This window comes from Podarcis vaucheri (assembly GCF_965113315.1).
Source record: "Podarcis vaucheri genome assembly, chromosome: 2".
Lineage (NCBI taxonomy): Eukaryota > Metazoa > Chordata > Lepidosauria > Squamata > Lacertidae > Podarcis > Podarcis vaucheri.
Window position 1 is genome coordinate 70,353,950 of NC_138760.1, and position 18,103 is coordinate 70,372,052.

At 41.7% G+C, this 18,103-nt stretch overlaps 1 protein-coding gene across 1 annotated transcript; it reads left to right on the top strand.

Annotated features, from left to right (window-relative positions):
- The first annotated feature begins 26 nt into the window (after positions 1-26).
- On the top strand, positions 27-12,707 carry MRPL22 (mitochondrial ribosomal protein L22). The gene is made up of 7 exons (XM_082211844.1): positions 27-110; positions 248-293; positions 4,237-4,372; positions 7,489-7,554; positions 8,558-8,635; positions 10,224-10,293; positions 12,431-12,707. Exons 1-7 carry the CDS (start codon positions 86-88, stop codon positions 12,640-12,642), a joined length of 633 nt encoding a protein of 210 aa, XP_082067970.1. The 5' UTR covers positions 27-85; the 3' UTR covers positions 12,643-12,707.
- Positions 12,708-18,103: the final 5,396 nt, after the last annotated feature.

Genomic DNA, 18,103 nt, shown 5'->3' on the forward strand with positions numbered 1-18,103 from the left:
GTTTGAGGACATTCCGGAGGGGAGGGAGGGGGGAATCGCCCTTCTCTGCTGTCGTAAAATAGGCAGACGGGTTGTGGCTGCGAAGATGGCGGCGCCCGCAATGCTCGGGGGTGAGTTTGGCGGTGGGGAGGGAGGAAGAGGAAAACGATGGTGGAATGTGCACAGGGGGGGCTGAGCATTTCTCCACCACCCCACAAAAACAAAACGTCCAGCTTCCTGCCCTTAATGGTTCGTTTCTCGTTTTTAGGGGCCGCCCGATTGTGGAGCTTCTTCAACTCCGCCCGGACCGGGAGGTGAGTCTGCCCTGCGAAAGGGTCTGGGGGCCGGCCGATGTTGTGGCTGCGGAGGAGACTGCAGTATCTCTCTCTCTTTCTCTCTGGGTGATCAAGAGGCCTCTGGCGCACGAAAACAGCCAGTGCAAAGCTGTCATCTTCTTCTTTTAAGGGCACTTTTTGTGCATTTGGTGGTGTAGAATTATGGCGCCCAATGCAGCACTTTGGTCGTAGTCAGTATCCAGGAGTAGTAACCACTGAGACTTAACAAACAAATTTTCCAAAGGTTTCTGTACTCCCAACAGCCTTGTATAGGGATTGTGGCTTAGGCAGTGCTGTTGCCGTCAGCTGGAGAAGAAAGGGCTAGGCTGTTTGTGCCTCCAAGGCCCAACCTGCCTCTAGAATCATGGAATCAGAATTGTAGAGATGGAAGGAACCCTGAGGGTCAACTAGTCCAACCCCCAGCAATGCAGGTACAGTGGTACCTCGGGTTACATACGCTTCAGGTAACAGACTCTGCTAACCCAGAAATAGTACCTTGGGTTAAGAACTTTGCTTCAGGATGAGAACAGAAATTGCGGCGTGGCGGCAGTGGGAGGCCCCATTAGCTAAAGTGGTGTTTAGGTTAAGAACAGTTTCAGGTTAAAAATGGACCTCCGGAACAAATTAAGTACGTAACCAGAGGTACCACTGTATATCAACTAAATCATCCATGACAGGTGGCCATTCAACCTCTCTGCTTTCTTAAATCAGTGCAGGAACAGTAAACTTATTCCATCAGCAGCTACTAGGCTGCCCGGCTGAGGAATTTGCAGCCTTGAAGTGACAGTGTATAAATGCAATCAATCAATAGGAGTATCCACCTGATGGTGAAATGAATCACCCTCAGATTGTGCTTGAGTACAGATAATATTTAAGTGAATGAAGGTATGTGTAGAACGTCTTCACTCTCAGGTTATCATGCCTTGGACGTCATTTCTTGGTAACCTCTAGAATGGACTGCCTTGAAGAGGGTCCAACAATTTCATTTAGTTCACAGTATAGCTGCCAAATTGCCAGAAAGGACCAGGCACTATAAGTCAATTGCTCTGCTTCCTGATCAGTTTCTGGGCTCAGTTTAAATCCCTTCACAATTTTGGACCAGAATATCTAAAGGATTGTGTCTCCCCACGTGTGGTTAAGATATGCATTAGAGGTTTTTCTTCAAGTTGACGTGCAGCAGGTGATTACTCTGGAAAGCTCCCCCCCCCCATCATCACTGAACACAGGAGCCTTTGATAGGGTACAAAAATGTTTATGAAACTTCACTCCTTGTCCCTCAGCTGCAGAGTTACTAGGAAAGAAAAGTGGAGGCCAGCATTTCATTAGGTGACCAGGAGGGAGCACACTTCTACCGCAAAATGAGAAGCCATTCCCATTCAGTAGGGTATTACAGAAGAACAGTAGGGCTCTGATCTTCGTTAATGAAGAATCACAGGGGAAAGATTTGGGAAGAATAAAAACACATGCACAGTTTTTATTTTATTTTATTTCAGTGGGATTACACTTATCTGCATGGTTAATGAATCACACCTTTATATAAGATGGCTTTAATGAGTATAATCCAAAGCCAGTATTTTGCATCCTAATGGCAAAAATAAGCAATAGTTTCCATTTGTTTCCTTTGGAGAAGTTAATTATAGAGTTGAAATTCTTCTGGAATAATTCTGCTACTGGTCCAACCAATAGGATCTAACAAACTTGGGCTGTGCTGGGAGACAGCTTGTGCCTGCTTTTAATTTTACAGCCTGACTCTTGGTATTTGAATACCATTGTGAAGACACAAAATACAAATGTGCATGTGCATATTTTTACAGATGGAAAAACTGAACATTTCAGGAAACTTGATATATATATTTATATATATATATTTATATATATATATATATATTGCTTTTTATGGACATTAACATGATTTGATAGTACTAGCTGAGACCCAAGGTGGATAAATGCTTTTTTAATTATGAAAATAATTTAAAAGATATGTATCTGTAAATACGAATAGCAATAGGTATTTCCTGTGTTCTCTATAGGGGTGTCTTGAGCACTAGAGGGTGCCATCACCTAACGGTTTCTTGCACATGGGTAATTTGTCTCTGCTGAAATGTGACTGGATATGGAGACAGTGGACAGAAACTAAAGAAAAAATAAATATTCCAGTGCCCAAGTTGTGTTTCTCAGACAGAAATTCTCCTATGCTATATGGCACCTTGCTTCTGAAATTGAGGAGGCTATAAAAAGAATTTTGCAATATTCCAGAAGCTTCTGTGCTTCAGAAATGAGTGTATTTGTTTTGCTTGTTTTAAATACCATTGATACTGCAGAAGCCTTAGTTATTTCTATGGGTCACAGCTGTGTGAATGGATCACATGGAACTACTGGCTGCGTCTCACAGCCTGTGAATTGCATCCTACACTGTATGTGGGGAGTTCTGCTCACACAATAGGACTTCCTTTTCTGCTGTTCTCCCCGGGCACCCTTAAAATCGGCTTTGGGGGGTCTTCCAACCCTCTGGAGCAGATTTTAAGGGTGTGTGTGCGGGGAAAGGAGGGAAATGTTCAATTGTGCAAGTGGAATTCTACCACACTAGTTGAGCAGCAGACGCGGGTGGCGCTGTGGGTAAAACCTCAGCGCCTAGGACTTGCTGATCGTATGGTCGGCGGTTCGAATCCCCGCGGCGGGGTGAGCTCCCGTCATTCGGTCCCAGCTCCTGCCCACCTAGCAGTTCAAAAGCACCCCTAAGTGCAAGTAGATAAATAGGTACTGCTTTATAGTGGGAAGGTAAACGGCGTTTCTGTGTGCTGCGCTGGCGCTGGCTCGCCAGAGCAGCTTCGTCACGCTGGCCGTGTGACCCGGAAGTATCTCCGGACAGCGCTGGCCCCCGGCCTCTTAAGTGAGATGGGCGCACAACCCTAGAGTCGGACATGACTGGCCCGTACGGGCAGGAGTACCTTTACCTTTACCTAGTTGAGCAGCAGTGTTGGATATGGCCCCATGTGAGTGTTTTATTCAGCCTTGGGACCTTTCCCTCTTTCTGCAAGTGGCAAGAACTGATGTAGCCCTGCAAAGAACAACTGGGCCTGAATTCTTGCATAGTCATTTCTGGGCATCAATAAGTTCTTACAGTGTTCCAGAGGGAAACTTAAAGGGGCCTTAGTCTTAAGAAGATGCCATTTACACTTTATATCATTAACAAATTCTAGGTCTGTCATTATCTGAACAAAATTATAAATAACTTGCACATATTCTACATGGCACCTGTACGTGCCAAATAAGGTAAACTCCATATGCATTGGAAATTTGCCTTCTCATAATACCTTTCATGCTATGAATGCCTGGCAGCTTTAGTGTCCCTCCCATAATTAACCAGTGTATAATCTTTTTCAAGGAAGTAAGCAAAGCTGAATTATAAAAACTGCTAATCACTGAAATTCTTTCCTTTCCCCCCAGAAAGACCCAGCTTTCTTATTTTCCTGTCTCCAATCCCAGTCCAGAAGTTAAATCATTTAGTTGGAATAATAAGAGAAGTACTGGGAGACATATGCCCAAATTAAAACGTTTAGTGTGTGGTTTCTGTTAGTTACTTCAAGCTCAGCTTTTCCCATATAGTGTATCTAACTGAATCAATACCACTTCATTTAGTAATTGATATTGAATATATTATTAGGAGCATATGCCCATAATGTATAAATAGGATAGCATTATGGATGCTGCCTATTGGGCTATCTTTGCCCCCTTTCCTTGCATTAGGCCTACTGCCCCTCAAACCAGCAGGGCAATTGAGCCATCTTGGAGTATGTTGCTCATTGGTTAAGAGAGACAGTGAAAGAGCACATTCTCATAAGTTGGGATGAAAAGCATCTCGCAATCAACCTCTTAAGTGATTATTATAATCTTGGTGGAATGACAAATTCTTGTCTCACAGGTTACTAGCACCTTGCAGTGTTCCTCTTCTGTCAAATATCCATACAAGTGCATCTCTTGGGGATATTGGAAGATGGGAAAAGAAGAATAGGATGGTTTATCCTCCACAGCAACCAGGAGAACCTCGAAGACCTGCTGTAAGACTTACATCTATATATTACAGAATTGTAGAGCAATGAACAGGGGTTCATTTTGTCTATTTTTGCAAGGCTGTAATTTCCGAGAACAAGGCTAGCACTGCATTTGTATCAAACACACAGGCTTAAATGTTGGAAGCAATGACCCCCATTTTTTTTAAAAAAATGTTAATTTGGGGGGGGGGAATAAAAATTAATTCACAAAAAAAGGAAGCAGTGACTCCCAGACTTACCATATCCCAGCAGCTCTTTGGCACAATTAATGACTGAAATAAAACATGATTTGTTCAGGATCATTACTCAGTTTTCATCCACAAGCCTCTTTGAGTTCTGTCAGGGAAAAAGACAGGGTATTATTATTATTATTATTATTATTATTATTATTAATTCCAGCCTTCCGATTTTGATTTTGTCCTCTGTAATAGCCAGTCAGCATTTTCTTGCTATTTAGCATGTCAGTCCTCACTGGCTGGTTTTTTTAAAAGATTTTTTAAAAGTTTTTTTTTTATGTAAGGTCAAAAGTACAAATGATGTAACTTTGCCTAGTAACTGTGGTTATGTTTTTCTGGTTTGTTTGTACTTTAGAATTTATATTAACAAAAAGCTCAGTGGCCATTATTTTGTGTGTGTGTGTGTGTGTTGTTGTTGTTTTTTTGTTTCACTAAAGATGTACGGCACTTCTGCAGACCTTGTGGTTTTCCTGAACATGTTGAAACCTCCTTCCATTTTGGCTACATAAGGATCCAGTCTCAGGAAATTGAGTTTGCTGTTAGTATCTAGGATATGTGTGCTTGGCTAGATGGCCAAGCACATCATGCTAAGTTTTTAAAGTATCATTTATTTTATTCTCCCCTCTGGTAAACAAAATGGATGCTAGATCTTGAATAGACATCATAGGATAAGGCATATGTATCCCTAATTCTGTAGAAATTGAGTCTCATTCTGTCTGCTGTGTACAGCTAATGGGTTTATTCTGGCCTGAATTTCACTGTGATCGCATCCTTATTTCTCCTGCCTTGGGCTGTACTTAGGAAACTGTAGCCATAGTGGTACCCTTGTCAGCTTCCATTGTGTGCGGAACTAGATAAACTAAATATTAAAAGGCTGGTCACTGCAGGAAAGAGATGCTATTTTTAAAAAAGCTTGAAATCACTAGCTGGTAGCATGATATATGGGGCACTTGGGAGACTTGTATGAAAACTCTTTCAAGTTTTCCCATCAGGTATAGTAATCTTGGTCTTGCATTTTTTACAGCTTTTCTTTACCTTTAAATAATGAATTTACTGTCAGATGGTTTGGCTTGCTGCTGAGCGCAGCTAAAATGAAAAATGGTTTCACTGCAGACACATACAGTATTTATTTTTAAGTTCCTCATTTTTGTCTTCTGTGCGCATTTATCGGCTCTGCGAGCAATATGATTTGAAGTATACACACTATATTTTTGAGCAACAAAGCACACATGAAATTTCACTTCTCAAATGATTAATGTATCTGGGTGAATTTTGCTTCTCTTTTACAAAGCTTTTTTAAAAAATATATAAAAATGCATTCCCATTCTGTAGCTGGTACTGGACCTTACGTGTGTTAGCAAAATAATAGTTGTGAAGGGATTATTATAAGCAGCTTTTTAATCAGTTGTATACTGAGAACTTAACCTGCACTGACCTATTTTGTTAGGGTTGCCATATTACAAGAAATTGTTGAGCTTTTTTTTTTTTTGGGGGGGGGGAATTATTGAGCTTCTTGAGCATGGGTTGCCATACACCTGGATTTTCCTGGACATTTGAGCAATTACTGCCAGGACACTGTTTCCGATGGGCGAATCCTGGCAGTGTCCGGGAAATTCCAGACATATGCCAACCCTATGTTATGTGCATTAATTTCATGAAATGTATCTCACCTATGAAGACTGATTGAGGCACAGCTGAGAATTAGTATGGTAGTTGAACAGCTTTGTGTTGAGCAATGCTAGAAAAATCTGTGTCAAAGGCCTGTTGGCTAATTTTTGCACCTGGAAAATGGAAAGGATGAATTCATTTCAACACGGAGTGAACTGTGTGTGGAGCATGGATCCTTTCTGTCCATGGCCAGCTGCAAAGATCAATAGGTGTTTGCAGGTAGGAGAGAGAGAGACAAGCAGACCCATTCAGCACTGTGGTGGGAGAAGAGTACTGGAAGATGGGGTCATGGAAGACCCATGGCAGTGCATAGCTAGGCAAAGCAAGCAGCTGGTCAGCTGTTCCCTATGTTATCTGTAAGTATGTATTAAATTTCACTGCTTCAGTATACACTGGTACCTTGGTTTATGACCATAATCCGTTCTGGAGGTCCATTTGTAAACCAAAACAGGCCGTAACCCAAGGCGCGCTTTCGCCAATGGGGCCTCCAAAACAAACAAACAAAAGGTTGTAATCCAAAAAAAATTGTTCGTAAACCAAAATAATTGTTCGTAATCCTAAAAAACCGGCCGTAATCCAATTTTTTTTTTCCAAACTGGGACGCGCACTTCTGGGTTTGAATTGGTCATAATCCAAAATGGTCGTAAACTAGGCTGTCCGCAAATCAAGGTACCACTGTACTAATGTGTGCCCACCTGAGAAGGGACTATAGCTTAGAGGTAGAGTGCATATTTTGCATGCAAAAGGTCCCGAATTCAATTCCTGGCAACCTCCAGTTAAAAAAAAAAGATATTTTCTAGCAAGCTCAGAAAATATATTTTCCTGAGAACCTGGAGAGATGCTGCCAAGTAGGGTAGGTGGGACAGCAGTGTGATGCACCATTTCTGATACCTTTTTAATCTGCACCAAGCCATTGCATGGCACTGTTTAAAGGCAGGGACAAGTCAGGGACTATAGTTGGTGACCATAAAGCTGCCCACGTGAAATACTAAGCGTTATTTATTATGTAGTAAGAGACAAATGACACAACATAGTTGGAATTAGTTTTCGCTGCTTCCATTCTTGCCTGTTGCTGCCATGTAAAGTCTGTCTGACATAATTTTTGGCAGGTGAAGGAGGAAATGTTTTCTGTTCTCAAAGTAGTAGAGGAACTGAGGGTGGTGGGGAGAAAACAAAAGACATTGTTGTCCCCAGAACATAAACATCTCTTTTATATAGGAAATATACCACTGTCGAAGACACATTAAATACAGTAAGGACAAGATGTGGTACCTGGCAAAACTGGTAAGAGGATTGATTTTTGTAGGCTTAATCTTGTTAGGATTATGAGATTTCTTTTCTTGGTGATGGCTGTATTTTCGTGCCCTTTTTACACGTGATTGCATTTGATTTTTTTTAAAACCCTCTTTCCTTGTAAAATCCCTGGATAAAATGTTACGTAAATTTACTTAAAGAAGCAGAGGATGCTTTGCGCTACTGTGCAAGAAGATCCTGCTCTGCCATTTTGTCCCGGTTGGGGGGGGGGCGGGGAATATACCAGGAGGAGATTTAGATAATATAAACTTTTGGTGGGATGCATGGAGTGTAGCAAATACTGAAAAATGAAGAATTGCTTAAATTTCCTCTGGAAAAAGCATTGCAGGATCATTTGCAGAGGTCAAGTCAGGTCCCCTGTATCTGTTGACTATGGCTTTCTCATGTTACAGTTTCCACGTGAAACCTTTTGAAACTCTCTTCATGCCCTAAACTGTTATTTATGTATGGGAAACATTCTTAGTGACAGCTTATGCCAGGTGAAGGCAAGCCACATAGTGGGGGCTGATCATACAGCAATTGCATAGGTTGCTGTGTCAAGCAGCTGCACATGAAAATAGTTTTAAATAGCCTTTTCCTTTCTGCAAAACGCCAGCCAGCATGGCCAACGGTCAGGGATAATAGGAGTTGCAGTCCTTCAGCACTTGGCACGCCACAGTTTAGCCATATGCGCACAATAGATTTGAAAGCCTTATTCATCAGAAGCTTTCTATTTATTTATTTTGCAGTGCATTTGAGATTAGGAATTTTTCTTCTCGGTATCGATTTGGTAGTCCTTAATGCTCTTTGTCAGAGTTTTTGTTTGTTTTAGTTTTTTGTACTATAGCACTTCTATAAAACTGTGTAAAGCAACTCAGTGTTGCATAGTTCGTCTACACTGAAACTGATGCTTATGATGCGGTTTGTTTCACTATATATGAATTATATACTGTATTGAGAATTTCTCCCATCTCTGTGTTGCTTTTCATTTCAGATACGAGGCATGTCCATAGATCAGGCACTAGCTCAGTTGGAATTCAATGACAAAAAGGGAGCAAAAGTGATAAAAGAGGTATGTTACAAGTTTCTTCAGAATTTAATTTACCATTCTCTATTAAATCCATATATTTCTATCTTTTAGATGATATTTCTGGGCTAGTTCATATTGTTTATAACTGGTTTATTCTTTTATAAGCCTTGGGTTGTATGCTGTATTTTTGAACAAGTTGGTGAACTGCTTAGAGAACTTTGTTAACTGCAACACACACACACACACACACACACACACACACACACGGGATGTGTGTGGCTGAGAGCTTGAATAGTATCTTGCAGAAGTCTCTCATCCTCACTCAGTGTTGTGCTAGTTGATGTGGGTATATCTAATTTTCCTGGCAGGATTTTTATGCCTGAAATGGCATTTCCACTTTTGTGCTGGCAAAAGTGTAATAATAATAATAATAATAATAATAATAATAATAATAATAATAATTTATTATTTGTACCCCGCCCATCTGGCTGGGTTTCCCCAGCCACTCTGGGCGGCTTCCAACAAAGATGAAAAATACACTAAAATGTCACATATTAAAAACTTCCCTGAACAGGGCTGCCTTCAGATGTCTTCTGAATGTCAGGTAGTTGTTTATCGCTTTGACATCTGATGGGAGGGCGTTCCACAGGGCAGGCGCCACTACCCAGATGGCCCTCTGCCTGGTTCCCTGTAACTTGGCCTCTCGCAGTGAGGGAACCGCCAGAAGGCCCTCGGAGCTGGACCTCAGTGTCCGGGCAGAATGATGGGAGTGGAGACGCTCCTTCAGATATACTGGACCGAGGCCGTTTAGGGCTTTAAAGGTCAGCACCAACATTTTGAATTGTGCTCGGAAACGTACTGGGAGCCAATGTAGGTCTTTCAAGACCGGTGTTATATGGTCTCGGTGGCCGCTCCCAGTCACCAGTCTAGCTGCCGCATTCTGGATTAGTTGTAGTTTCCGGGTCACCTTCAAAGGTAGCCCCACGTAGAGCGCATTGCAGTAGTCCAAGCGGGAGATAACCAGAGCATGCACCACTCTGGCGAGACAGTCTGCAGGCAGATAGGGTCTCAGCCTACGTACCAGATGGAGCTGGTAAACAGCTGCCCTGGATACAGATTTGACCTGTGCCTCCATGGACAGCTGTGAGTCCAAAATGACTCTCAGGCTGCACACCTGGTCCTTCAGGGGCACAGTTACCCCACTCAGGACCAGGGAATCCTCCACACCTGCCTGCCTCCTGTCCCCCAAAAACAGTACCTCTGTCTTGTCAGAATTCAACCTCAATCTGTTAGCCGCCATTATATTGTTTGGCACTTGTGGCAGGGAAGCCTCTGACTCTGGATGCAGTGGCACAGAATGTAGAGCGATTTGGGGAACTAGACTGTTTGCAGTCCTACTTCTGTGTGGGAAAAGAAAGTTTTCAGTTTGGCTGGGGTTAAAATCTGCCACAGGACATGTTGCCATGAGGTAGGGAAGCTAATAAGCAAAGTACCCTAAGGCAAGGAAGTTGAAAAAATACATTGTTTCCTTTTTTAATTTAAAGGTGAGTAGGTATTACTGTGCATATGAAAACTCCAGGATTAAAAATTTACATAATCTTAATTTGTAATTTTTCCTTTTTTACAATAGGTCCTTCTAGAAGCCCAAGAAATGGCGGTGAGGAAGCATAATGTAGAATTTAGATCCAACTTACACATTGGTAAATAGTTTATTATTATAGAAGACATATTTTAAAGGGCCATCCCTTTCTCTGCTTTGCAACCACCTTTGCCCCTAGAAAAGCCTCTCTGGAAGGTTGGCAGGCCATTCTGAACAATTAGGGATGGGTTACATAAGGTTTGGAGGGTGGTGAAAGCTCAGAGTCCTGAAAGTGAACTTGATAAGGTAAGGAAAGTCCGCCCCCCACCCGGCACTTCCTGTGTCCATCTAACTTTGCTCAACAGGGCCCAACCAGAGCTTTGTGTATCCAATGTGTTCCAAAGTTTGGCATCTCCGAGTAATAATAATAATAAATAATAGCCTTGGCATGAGAAAATTTCTCTACTGGAAGGTCACATAAAAAAAATTCAAATTAAATGTTGGGTTTTAAAAAAATGTAATCCATGCTAAGGATGATTGATTGATTCCCACTCCAATCAAATATTTTGGTTCGAATATTATTGTTTATTGGAAAAACTTCCATTTGTACAGCAAGTAAAATACACACAGCATATCCCCCACCCCCAGTATGCTTACTAAACACAACCTAACTGATCCCAGGTGATTAAGGGCATCAGAAAATGTTGTGATTTTTTTATTTCTGCCCCCCTCACAAAGAAAAATCCCACAAAAATTCGATGAAAGCTTCAAAATGGAGGGTTTTGTATGTATCTCAGTGTCCTGCAGTTTCTTGGTTTATTAAGTACTGAAATGTCATGAGAGCTATTACATAAAAATCAGTGGGATATGTCTAAGATGAGGATGTCAGATTCATTGTGTTGATTTTGAGTATCTGTGTGTTTAGATAGGGGAAAGGTTTAATCAACACAACATGTAAAGCCTACTGATTACCTGTATACACAAAACTTCACAAGTTTTACTGAGTGCTTTCAACTTCAATGGGAGTTCTTGGCCTACTAGCCATTTTATGTAGAGTACAGATTCCTTGGAGCAAATATATTTCATTTCTCAAATTCTGGCAAGGAGTAGACTTGCCTGATGACATCTTCCAGTAGATTAAAGATGGGCTTCTAATTTCCTAGCACTGTTGGGGATAGCAGCAATTTTACAATCAGCATACTTTACCGATAGCTTCATAAAAAGTAGGGTAGACCTTTGAAAAGTTATTCAACCTGCATGTGGATTAAGTATAACCTCAGTTCTTGTAGCTGTGGTTGTTTGACATTACTTGCCCTAGCATTTGTATACATGAAAAGTGCATTATTCCATATAGGTCTTAAACACAATAATCCATTTTTCATCATCAGCCCATTTCTGTTGGTTTGTAATTCATTTTGCTGTGGCAGGTTAGCCAGCAGTTCACACTTCACTTCCCAGCAACTGGTCATCTTTCAACCTTTAATTGAGGTAAAAAGGTTCTAAATTAAGTGCATTTAGATCTGGCATTTAGGTATAGCTCTCTGAGTTCTCCATATCAAATGGACCCTTTTAACTTACCTTTATAATGCTGCTGTCATAGGAAGCTCATTTCTCTTTTAAACATATGATGACAAAAAGCAGTATAGAAATGGCTTCTAGCAAAGGGGGAAATAAAATGTCACTTCGTCATGATTCATAACGCCTCGAGTGGACATTCTAGGGCAAAGTGACTGACCAGCTTAGTGAATTATGCTTTCCTAGGGGAAGGCTTAAAATGGGTGGGGTGGGTTTTGGCTGCACAAAAACCTTTGATAGATGAAACTCACAGTTATAGAAGAAATACTTAGTGAAAAATGAGTAACAGTAGTAGTTTTCATTAATTTGTTTAATGTTTTTGCTGCTGGTTGTCACAGGTCCTGTTTTTTCACCCATTTTTTTAAAAATAAATATTTTCTTGTGTACTAATTTCTTCTATGCCATGTTGTTACCACACTTCTTTAATAAAGTTAGTGGTCTGCCTAAATGGGGGTCGGGGCATTCTGAAGGTAAAGGATTTACATATATCTTTATTGTAGGCCCAGATAAATAAACAGGACCGGTACATTTTTCCATGGTTTGATTTGTAATTTTTGATGTGGCACATTAAAAAGAGAATTCCAGGTCTGTCAAGGCATTGAGTGAGCCAGATTTTTTAAAATAGAATTTATGTTATGGCCTGCATTCTCCCTTTCTTTTAACGTCTATTTTATGTCTTCTAGCTGAATCCTTCTCTGGAAAAGGGCACTACCTGAAAAGGATCCGTTACCATGGCAAAGGCTTTTTTGGCATTATGGACAAAGTCAAGTGCCATTACTTTGTGAAATTAGTCGAAGGCCCACCTCCACCTCCAGAGAAACCAAAGACTGCTTTAGATCACGCAAAGGAGTATGTGCAGCAGTTGCGTAGCCGAACCATTACTAACACATTGTAATATTCCCCACTGCGTTGTTCCCTTTTTTATGATAACCATGTAAATAAAGTACATTTTAAAAATCAGTTTCTTATTAGGCTCAGGTGTCTCCTATAGACACAAAAATGTGTACGGTAACTAGGAAAGAATACCAAGCACTAGGCAAGTACAGTGCCTCAGATCTAGATGATACTTCAGAAAAGTGGTAGGGAATGGTCTCAAATGAGGAAACTACAATCTGATTTTTCAGTTTGCATCATTCCCAGTAGCACTTTCACTGGGAGTATTGCCTTTCTTGATCTTTTAGTCTGCAAGTATGCTTTAGCACATGCTGAGAATGCAAAAAAGATTTAATGGGATATCCAATCTAAAGGGGGCTTGCATTGACAGAAGTGCTTTTAGCTACTGGAATGATAGTAAATGGATTCTGCCGTAGTTCAATTAATGGTGTTTTGGGTTTGTAGCTATTTTAGATTTCCGCCCTGTAGTTGAAACACTTTTAAAGCATTATAGATCTACTTCATTAAAGTGTCCCAGCCTGAACATGGGGCATATGCTTAACGCTAGTTACAAATTTGTGAGGGGTGAATGTCTCAAATTACAATATTTCATGAAGGCACTTGATTCAGCTGCCATGCTGTAGTCAAGGAGCTTTGGTTATTGTCAGCACCTGGATGAGAGACTTGCCTAGGAACTGTATGTACACTCGATTTGAATTCCATCAGGAAATGCAGGGAATAAAAAGCAAACAAAAACACCAACTGTTCATGTTCAACTAGCAGGCAAAGCTCTGTGAGTGCAACTGCCTTTTCTTCATTCTTTTCTTTTGCGTAATATTTCATTAAAGAATATGGAATCATAGAATCATAGAATCATAGAATCATAGAATCATAGAGTTGGAAGAGACCACAAGGGCCATCGAGTCCAACCCCCTGCCAAGCAGGAAACACCATCAGAGCACTCCTGACATATGGTTGTCAAGCCTCTGCTTAAAGACCTCCAAAGTAGGAGACTCCACCACACTCCTTGGCAGCAAATTCCACTGTCGAACAGCTCTTACTGTCAGGAAGTTCTTCCTAATGTTTAGGTGGAATCTTCTTTCTTGTAGTTTGGATCCATTGCTCCGTGTCCGCTTCTCTGGAGCAGCAGAAAACAACCTTTCTCCCTCCTCTATGTGACATCCTTTTATATATTTGAACATGGCTATCATATCACCCCTTAACCTCCTCTTCTCCAGGCTAAACATGCCCAGCTCCCTTAGCCGTTCCTCATAAGGCATTGTTTCCAGGCCTTTGACCATTTTGGTTGCCCTCCTCTGGACACGTTCCAGTTTGTCAGTGTCCTTCTTGAATTGTGGTGCTCAGAACTGGACACAGTACTCCAGGTGTGGTCTGACCAGAGCAGAATACAGTGGCACTATTACCTCCCTTGATCTAGATGCTATACTCCTATTGATGCAGCCCAGAATTGCATTGGCTTTTTTAGCTGCCGCGTCACACTGTTGGCTCATGTCAAGTTTGTGGTCAACCAAGACTCCTAGATCCTTTTCACATGTACTGCTCTCAAGCCAGGTGTCCCCCATCTTGTATTTGTGCCTCTCATTTTTTTTGCCCAAGTGCAATACTTTACATTTCTCCCTGTTAAAATTCATCTTGTTTCTTTTTGCCCAGTTCTCTAATCTGTCAAGGTCGTTTTGAAGTGTGATCCTGTCCTCTGGGGTGTTAGCCACCCCTCCCAGTTTGGTGTCATCTGCAAATTTGATCAGGATGCCCTTGAGTCCATCATCCCAGTCGTTGATAAAGATGTTGAATAAGACCGGGCCCAAGACAGAACCCTGTGGCACCCCACTAGTCACTCTTCTCCAGGATGAAGAGGAACCATTGATGAGCACCCTTTGGGTTCGGTCAGTCAGCCAGTTACAAATCCACTGAGTGGTAGCATAGTCAAGACCACATTTTACCAGCTTCTTTACAAGAATATCATGAGGCACCTTGTCAAATGCCTTGCTGAAATCAAGGTAGGCTACATCCACTGCGTTCCCTTCATCTACCAGGCTTGTAATTCTGTCAAAAAACGAGATCAGGTTAGTCTGACATGACTTATTTTTCAGAAATCCATGCTGACTATTGGTGATCACAGCATTCCTTTCTAGGTGCTCACAGACTGTTTGCTTAATGATCTGCTCCAGAATCTTCCCTGCTATTGATGTCAGACTGACTGGGCGGTAATTATTTGGGTCCTCTCTTTTCCCCTTTTTGAAAATAGGGACAACATTTGCCCTCCTCCAGTCTGCCGGGACTTCGACTGTTCTCCAGGAATTCTCAAAGATGACTGCCAGTGGTTCTGAGATCACATCTGCCAGTTCTTTTAATACTCTTGGATGCAGTTCATCTGGCCCTGGAGACTTGAATACATCTAAACTAGCCAAATATTCTTGTACTATCTCCTTAGTTATTCTGGGTTGTGTTTCCTTTGCTGAAACATTTGCTCCAAATTCTTCAGGTCGGGCATTGTTTTCTTTATTGGAGAAGACTGAGGCAAAGAAGGCATTGAGGAGTTCAGCCCTTTCTGTGTCCCCTGTTTGCATTTCACCATCTTCTCCTCTGAGTGACCCCACTGTTTCTTTGTTCTTCCTTTTGCTACGAACATACCCATAAAAGCCTTTTTTGTTGCTTTTAACCTCTCTAGCAAGCCTGAGTTCATTCTGTGCTTTAGCTTTTCTGACTTTGTGTCTACACGTGCTGGCTATTTGTTTGAATTCCTCTTTGGTGGTTTCCCCCCTTTTCCATTTTTTGTACACATCCTTTTTTAATCTTAATTCAGTTAAAAGTTCTTTAGATAGCCACCCTGGCTTCTTTAGGCACCTTCCATGTTTCCGTCTCATTGGTATTGCCTGACGTTGTGCTTTTACTATCTCCCTCTTAACAAACTCCCAGCCATCATGAACCCCCTTTCCTTTTAGTATTGCTGTCCATGGGATCTCACCCAGCACTTCCCTAAGTTTTATGAAGTCGGCTTTCTTAAAGTCAAGAAATTGAGCCCTAGTATGCTTGGCTGCTTCTTTCCGCTGTATAGTAAACTTCAGAAGAGCATGATCACTCGCGCCTAATGATCCTTCCACATCTACCCCACTAACCAGGTCATCAACATTGGTTAGGACCAGATCTAAAATGGCTGTTCCTCTTGTTGCTTCTCCCACTTTCTGGACAATGAAGTTGTCTGCAAGGCCAGTGAGGAATCTGTTTGACCTTATGCTCTTGGCTGAGTTTGACGTCCAACAAATATCCGGGTAATTGAAGTCCCCCATTACTACTATCTCCCTTCCTTTTGCATGCTTGGCCATCTGTTCCAGGAAGGCATCATCTATGTCCTCCGTTTGGCTTGGGGATCTATAGTAAACTCCCACAATGAGGTCTCTGTTATTCTTCTCTCCCTTAATTTTGACCCAAATGCTCTCACTTTGGCTTCGAGGTTCTAAATCTTGGATCTCTTCACAGGTATACACATCCCTGACATATAACGCCACTCCTCCTCCTTTTTTGTCTGGTCTGTTTCTCTGAAATAGATTGTATCCCCCCATTATTACATTCCAATCGTGGGACTTATCCCACCAGGTTTCAGTGATGCCTATTATGTCATATTTAGTTTGCTGTACCAAGAGCTCAAGCTCATCTTGTTTATTTCCCATGCTTTGCGCATTAGTGTACAGACATTGAAGTCCATTAATCATGGAATGGGCAGTCAGTTTTGTTCGCTGACAAGAATTGGCAGGGAATATGCATTTGGTTTGATGATTGCTTTTGATATCTTCTCATGCATCGCAGAAGGGGGGGGGGATGTTTCCGAGCAGTAAACAAGTAATGAGGAGAAATTTCAGTTTAGTACAGTGTAACTGCAGATAAAGCTACTGTTCATTTTCTGGGGGTACATAAAGAAATATGGAAAACTTGCAGCCCTTCTTAGTTGCCTCTTGGCACTCAGTTGCACTAAGAAGTCCCTGATATGTGCAGAAGCCAGTTAATCTCTGAGGAAATGACATGCTTACAGTAATAGAGCATGTGCCACCTAGATTACAAAAGGAAATTGTCAGTGATTATACAGTTCTTTATTTTTGACGGGAAGCAACTTACTCTGTATGCATTTTGTGCTCTTAGCTGCGTATAACAGAGCAGCCTTCTCTTCTAGCTCCAAAGTCGGATAATGATGCATTTTGTTTCAGGTCAGGGGTGAGGAGGCTTAGGGACCGAATGCAACCCACCAAGCCTGCCTATTGGACTCTCCCTAGGCTACTCTTCCTCAGCCACACCTGTCTGTCTAGGTCCCACTTTCTACCAGCCCTACTTTTGAGTGTTTGCCTGGCTGGAATCTATCCTGGAACTCTGACAACTCCTCTTGCTTATCTGGATGGAGGATAGAGCAGGGCGGGTGTAAAACTAACCTAATACACAAAGTTTACAATTGTTGCTCTTCCTACTTTGCCTCTGGCGTCACCTACCACTGCCATGGGCTCCAACCATGCTGACGGGAATGTGGGTTTCAGTCTGAAAAGTTTTCCTACTCCTGTTTTAGATGGTGAGGTAATCTAGCTTTTTATTTAATTGTAACCAGCTAGGTTAAAGAAAATGTATAGCTGTAGGAACTGAAATTTGTGTGACCTGTATATTATTGAGTGACCTTTATTAGTCTAGAGCAAGCTTGAAATCCTCAAAAGTTGGCTTGGGTAACTTGATTTTTGAGGATTTAAAACTTCCTCCCTCAAACAGAGACAGTTCTAGGGGAGTCGCACCAGGTACAGAGCTTCTGGGGCACCAGAGCAGGCGCCACCACTATTACTCCAATTGAAGGCTTGGAGGGGGGAGGCCGCCAGATTTTGGCGTTTCACCAGGCGCCCCTGAAATTTGAGATGTCAAGGTCCACCAAAGGCAACATGTGGAAGGTGCTTCAGGGAGAGTAAGCAAAGATAGTTTCACTGTGTTCCCATGGAACCTTCCGGGCCTTTAGCTAGAATCCTCCACAGAAAGCCTTTATATCCAGTGCTAGAACCACACTCTTCTCCCCACCTCCTTCCTTCCAGCTACCATAAGCTAAATACTGGTTTCCAACAAAGTTGTAGATTGTTCCATGTTGCCTTCCTTTTTCGTAAACAACCCAGCTTCTCAAAGTCTGAGGGGAAAGAAGTTATTCCTTCGCTCCTTGCCAAGTGCCTGCTAGACCACTGAAAAAATCCCTCCCTTTTGTAAATAGCTCTCCTTTGTTATTAAAGTGGGGTGTCTAGGAGTTTTGCTGCTGCCTAAACATGATGCAGAAAAAATAGATTTTTTTGTAGTTTTTTTATTTGCTAATCGTTGGTAGGCTGATTTCATCTGATGGCTTCCAAGGAAGCTGACAAGACAATGCAATAATTTAAAAATGACAAAACACAAGCAATAAAAAAACAAATGGTAGAAGTAAAATTTATCCATGGAAAGGTAGGAACCTCTTT